The sequence below is a fragment of the Lolium rigidum genome, chromosome 6 (genome assembly GCF_022539505.1).
Source record: "Lolium rigidum isolate FL_2022 chromosome 6, APGP_CSIRO_Lrig_0.1, whole genome shotgun sequence".
Classification (NCBI taxonomy): Eukaryota; Viridiplantae; Streptophyta; class Magnoliopsida; order Poales; family Poaceae; genus Lolium; species Lolium rigidum.
The window spans coordinates 259,044,579-259,050,903 of record NC_061513.1 but is presented as its reverse complement, the minus strand read 5'-3'; the positions used below and the strand labels follow the sequence as shown (position 1 = coordinate 259,050,903).

At 50.8% G+C, this 6,325-nt stretch overlaps 1 protein-coding gene across 1 annotated transcript; it reads right to left on the bottom strand.

The window, feature by feature from the left end:
- Positions 1–3,320: 3,320 nt before the first annotated feature.
- Positions 3,321–5,100, bottom strand: LOC124664014. Its single transcript, XM_047201628.1, has 2 exons — positions 4,223–5,100; positions 3,321–4,068 (listed from the first exon to the last, which is right to left on the bottom strand). Exons 1-2 carry the CDS (start codon positions 5,098–5,100, stop codon positions 3,321–3,323), a joined length of 1,626 nt encoding a protein of 541 aa, XP_047057584.1.
- Between the last annotated feature and the right edge of the window lie 1,225 nt (positions 5,101–6,325).

Below are 6,325 nucleotides of genomic sequence, written 5' to 3'. Positions count from 1 at the left end.
TCTGACGAAACGCCTCTCCTCCCAGCAACCTGTCCTTGAGGAGAGGACATTCAAGGTGCACGAAGATGCCGGGCACTCAGAATCGTCCTCGTTTAAATCATCCATGGAAACCAACCTACTCATAGCGCAGATCCGGAGCACTTGGTAGTGAGCTGACTCCGTGGGATCAAAGACTAGATAACTGTCAATGCATTCCGGGACTGGTGTGTCATCGTCATCAAGGCCTTCCTCGCCGCAGATTATAAAGTGGACGCGGCCGGGCGGGCCTGGGGGCAGAGCATCCCAGCGTCGCGTAGCAGGATTCACCACGTACTCGTCGATCAATAGTAGCCCGTTGCAGTGATCCTTGATGGTGTATTTTTGCCGGCTGTCGTAGGATTCGCTTGAGCGCCACACGCAGCCGGCGGTCTTGGCGGAGGGCAGGAAGCTGAGCTTGCCGCTGAACGCTGGGGCGGCGGGCGGGGTGGGGCGGGAGAAGAAGGCCGGGAACTTGTGCATGCGGAAGTGGACGAAGATGCCGCGGAGCGAGAGCGGAAGCAGGTCCGCGCGCAGGAGGCGGCGGGCGTCGATGGCGGCGAACCAGGACGTGCAGACGCAGCGGGACACGGCGACCCAACGTGGCGCGAGCCGGACGAAGATGTCGGTGAGCACGTCGTCGGGTAGGAAGGGCACCGGCTGCGAACCGTTCTCCCGATCTTGCTGTTGGTCGCCGTCGCCGCCACCGCCACCGCCGGGAGGCTTGAGCGGCGGACCCTCGTCGTCGTCCATCGCCTCGCTGCTGGGAGATACGATCTACGGGATGAGGGACTCTTGCTAGGTTTCCATGGATTTGGGGAGTCGGGTTAAGCTGTATACGAAGAAGGCGATATACCTGCGTACTATCATAATTGGGATTGGGATCAGGAATTAAGTGGGAATTAATCCTGCAATTAGTGATAATCATTAAGAAAATCTAAACGGAATTCGCAAAAAAAAATCTAAACGGTATTTCACCGTATTTTATTTGCAAATATGACACGCTTGACAGCTACATTTTTGGTAGTAGGAGTACCATGTATTTTTAGGTCATCCTCTCATCCGGCCAGAACGCCGTCGAGTTCTCGAGCTTGATGCGATTTATTGGTATACCACCAGGCACCAGAAAGAAACAGGCAGTGCAAGAAAAGATAGGTCATTTTGATTTTTAGAATTCTCGTTGTTAACACCGAATACAGTCATTTTGAATAATATTTCGAAAAAGTGTATGCACTAAAATTATCCTCCTGATTGAATGGATAAAATGTTTCATCCTCCAATCGCTGCTGAGCTTCTTGATTTGATGCCACGAAAAAAGTGTATGCACCAAAATTATCATCCTGGTCGAGGGATAAAATGTTTGGTCCTCCGATCGCTGTTGAGCCTCTCCATTTTATCCCATGAATCCAGGTCCATCTGCATGTGTGGCTCTCCATAAGCTTCTTCTTTTTTACAGCCACAATAGCCTTTAATAATCAACAATAGTAAGGTCCTTTAGAAGCCGAGGCCTAAGAAATTCTGGAGGTTCGTCCAGCCAGAGACCTGGAGAGGATCTAGCCTGCCTCGCTAACTCATCTGCAAAGTTTATGAGCACCTGGGAGTCGATATTAAGCACAGCATCCCGCCTTCGCTAACTGAATTCCATCGCGAAGAGCAAGTGACTGAGCATTTTGGACATTGCCATGTCTCCAGTCCCTCGAGACATGAGTTTCATGAGTTCCGCCATCTTCTGTAACATCGCGATCTGTATCCAGGATTGTTCAAAAATTGGCTTCATCGGTCTGCACAATCAAGGCGCCACAACTTCTCCTTTTTCACCGCTCAAAAACATTGTCCCGTCGCCAGCTCGACGGCCAAAACAATTTAGCAATACTAACCACACATATCACGTATCAGAAGAAAAGACATCAAAGGAAAAGAAGAATCGGAACGTCTACTGTTGGTATGCTGGGATGCAGCAGAGTAATTCTGCACCTGAAGGTGATTTTGTTTGGTCCATGAGTTTACTCAGATAAACTGGATACTGAACCAAATAGCATACGTAAAAGGAATACACAGTTCAGAAGAAATTGTGCTCTAAATATAATAAAAATAACATCATGTGCATTATGAGGTAAAAATTCATGAACTCTTAATTAATCAGAAGCCAGAAAACTCAGTAAACCGAAAATGATCGATGTGAACTCATTACGGGTACCATGCCATACAACCACAATTTCAGCAGCCTTGGCATGTGGACTTGGAGAAACATGATCTATTTTGTAAGGAAGAGAGTGACATTGGTTCACCAATTCTATGAATATGGCTGCATTTTCTTGTCACAAATAGCAGGACCAAACTGTGGGGCAGCCTGGCATTGTACTTTGATCTTTCTTCCTAATAATTTTACCATCGCCAGACCAGCTCAGTACTTGCTTTCAGCTCAATCATGGTACATTCACCAGTCAACAACAGAGAAATAAATTTGAATCATTTGAGCTCGTTTGTATTTCCTAAAAGAATTAGGACATCCTGTTTAACTCTATTTAAACTCAAAGATTCCTCAAGTATGAATGTTAGATCATCTTTGCATAGACAGATGCAACATCTTCAAAATACTGGCAGTATCAGCCCACGAAGAGCCGAAGAGGCAAGTGGCATAAGAATGTATTTCCATGCACATAGCGATGACTAGGAAGCAAAAGCTATAGTCATACCTTTACTTTATCTTAGTGAATGATGATGATAAATTAAAATATCTATGACCACCATCCTGACAAATAAATAATCAGTGCAATTTATTCTGAATGTCTAGTCAACTATCAAGCACATGAACAATACATATTACAGCAGGAATCTAATAAACTTTTATGAGTACCTTGGATCAATCATAGAGCGAGAAATAAATATCAGAAAAAGTGGTGTACCTTAATTTCGATCATGGGAAGTTTGCTTCAGAGTGTTATTCAAGCTAGGCTGGGAATGTTTGTAACCTACTGTATACAAGCAATTCATTTCTGGATGAGTAAGGGGTCTGAAGCTAGCTGGTAGCTTGGCTCAAACAGAGAAGTGCATATACCTACGACTCACATGATCCAGATGATGGAAATAACCAACAAGACAACTAAATAGTAAGTAGTGGCCACCAAAGAATAAAGCAATCCAGAAGAAATAAACATAACAGACAAAATAATAATATTTTCCATTAGGAAGCAATTCTCAGTACAGATAGCAAAGAGGACTTGAACATCACATGGCACCCATTTCATCTGCTGCACCAATGGTATGCTACGAATATATGCTAATGTTGGTGATCAACTGACAGACTAACTGTTTGTAGGGAACTCTTCCATCCAACATGGTGTGTATGCAAAAGCATACTTGACCCTGTCCACTTCATCCCTGTAACCACCGGAACGGTGATATTTTTCAGGGTATATGGCACCTAACCATTCAATCTTGGAGGTGTTCAAATGATAAGCTAGTCCTTTGGAGGCTAAGTCGGAGAGGAAGAGAACCTCTTTGAATGGGTGAAGCCCGAGCATGTCAAGCTCACATACTTCTTCATTCCAGCAACGCTCTTCAGACAAGTCATCACTGGCGTTGGATTCAAATTTCTCTTGAAGAATTGCTTTCTTGTTGTCCTCTGAGCTGCACTCTTCGATCGCGCCTTCATTGACAACAACAACATCATCATCATCACCATTTTCAAGAACATCACCATTGTCAGAGCTCCACTCAAACTTGTCTTGAACCATGTCATCTTTGCCGGGTTCAGGAAAATGAATGCAGAACGGGTTGTGGTTGATCCCTTTCAACATCCAGGGCGCACGAGGTTGTGGAGGACACCAACGTGCGAACACGGGCTCGAGGTCTATGTCGTGTTTTAGCACCCACTCCAGTTGACCACATGATGATGATTCCGTAAGGATCCAAACCCGGAGCAGATAGTTATCAAGCGACAGAAAGTAGACCCCGTTTTGTGATCTTTGCAGATAAGGATGTGGGTATATGTTATCGGCGTAGCCCGGTGGTGGTTTGACTACGCGATATGTATTGCTAGACAAGGATATCCTGCGAATTGGGGGAAGGTACCAGAATGTGTTACTAGTTTCGTTTTACAGAAGTAGATACTTATGCTATGCTTTTCAGCATTGCAAGATACATTATTTACACATTGGGGATGAAATTACTCGATGGGAAGAAGTAGGTAGGCGGGGGTACGTACCTGAGAACGAAATGGGACTCACAATGCACGTAGAGGGCTCCTCGGGAGTAGACGGCGCCGGACCGCGGGCGAGCTTGCACCTCGGCGATGGTCCCTGCTGTGCCGCCTTCTCTGACGAAACGCCTCTCCTCCCAGCAACCCGTGCTTGACGAGAGGACATTCAAGGTGCACGAGGACGCCGGGCACTGGGCATCGTCGTAGCCTAGAACATCCATGGAACCCATTCTGCTCAACGCGCAGATCCGGAGCACCTGGTAGTGCGGTGACACGGTGGGGTCGAAGACCAGGTAGCTGTTGATGGATTCCGGGACTGGAGTGGCATCTTCAAGAAGGTCTTGGTCGGTGCTGACGAGGAACTGGACGCGGCCGGGCGGGCCTGGGGGCAGCGCATCCCAGCGCCGCGTGGTGGGGTTGACGACGTAGGTGTCGATGAGCAGGAGGCCGTTGCAGTGGTCCTTGATGGCGTATCTCTCCCGCGTGCGGTAGGTTTCGCCTACGCGCCACGCGCAGGCGGCGGGGCTGGCGTAGGGCAGGAAGCTGAGCTTGCCGGTGAGTGCGGGGGCGCCGGGGCGGGCGAAGAAGGCCGGGAACTTGTGCGTGTGGAAGTGGAGGAAGATGCCGCGGAGGGTGAGCGGGAGCCGGTCCGCGCGCAGGAGGCGGCGGGCGTCGATGGCGGCGCACCAGGGCCTGCAGACGCGGCGGGACGCGGCGACGCAGCGCGGCGCCAGCCGGCTGAAAATGTTGGCGAGGGCGTCGTCGGGGAGCGAGGGTGGCGGCTGCTCCCCGTTCTCCTGGCCCTGCTGCTGTTGTTGTTCGCCGCCGCCGGGAGGCGCTGCAGCGTCGGGAGAGTCGAGCGGCGGACCGTCGTCACTGTCCATCGGCTGCCTCGCTGATGGATCTGGGGACTGGTTGTTGCTAGGTTTTGGTTGGATTTGGGAGCGGCGAGCTGAGCGCCTGAGCGCCGCTTCTTTGATTTGGTAGCTCGCGTCGGGTGGGCACTGGGCAGGTTGCCGGAGTCAATGCTCGCTCTTTGATGTCACCTCTGAGGGCGCGTCGCAGCTTTCTTCCCGGATCTCGCGTCCGGCTCAAGTCCGTGGTGACCGTTCCGGCCCGGTTGAATGCGCGCCTGGCGGACTCTGGAGCTGGCTTTAATGGCGAAGGTGGTGTGTGGGAGAAGGCGTGGCCCGCCCCGCCCGATAGACCACCGGTCCAACGGCAACCACCCATGTTCCGCTTCAACACCTATCAAAAACTGAATTTTACAAGTATCTCCACCAACGGCCCCAACAGCCACCCCAACCCAATAGCCTTATTGGGCCGGCGGCTCGATTTAGACTCACATGGGCGTCTGAAAAAGCGCCGGCTAGATTTGGAGTCCAATAAAAATGTCGACAATCCCGTGCCGGTCCCTACAGAGAAGGCGCAGATCAAGCGTCTCGCGCCACGTCGGATTTCGCGTGTGGGCTCCGCCTATCATCCGCACGACCCCAAACACTACAAGTTTGCCCCAAATCTCCCCCTTCCCGCCCACCGCTCCATCTCCCGCGACGCAAAACCCTCGCCGCCGCCATTCCATCTAAGATAAATGCTCTGGCATAGCTAGCGAAGGCGCCTGTGAAACCGCACACGGTGGCACCGAAGGAGAAGCCACCGACCATGTCGCAGGAGGAGTGAGACGACGAGAAGCGGCGCTGCTCCATCTTGACGTCAGATCGCGGACGGCGCCGCCTCGCCAGTGATGCGAAAAAAGCCGAGGAGGCGGCGGATCTGCGCCGCGCACCTGGAAGCAGCGCCAGCCATGTGACCGATGTCACCGGTCTCCCCCGCAACCTGTTCGACAGCGAGAGCGCCCACCATGTATTCGGCATCACGTCCGGCGCCACCATGGAGGACGACGACGTGAGTTTTCCCTTGAATCATGGCTTGTGCACATATAATAGATATAATAGAGCTCCTAGAGCAAAAGATGAGGCATTTGGTTGTTTTGCATAGGTGAAATGGCACCTACATCTTGAGTATTATGATCTGATGTGGCCGCGGCTATGAACCCGTCATCGAGGACAATGACTACAAAGAAGAGGGCGACAACTATGAGGAAGGAGG

What these genes read in the sequence shown, in the direction of transcription:
- LOC124664014 (XM_047201628.1), bottom strand. Translation starts at nt 5,100, where the DNA reads ATGGACAGTGACGACGGTCCGCCGCTCGACTCTCCCGACGCTGCAGCG. An exon ending in GAGTCCCATTTCGTTCTCAG is followed by an intron (nt 4,069 to 4,222) that starts GTACGTACCCCC and finishes CCCAATTCGCAG; the next exon opens with GATATCCTTGTCTAGCAATA.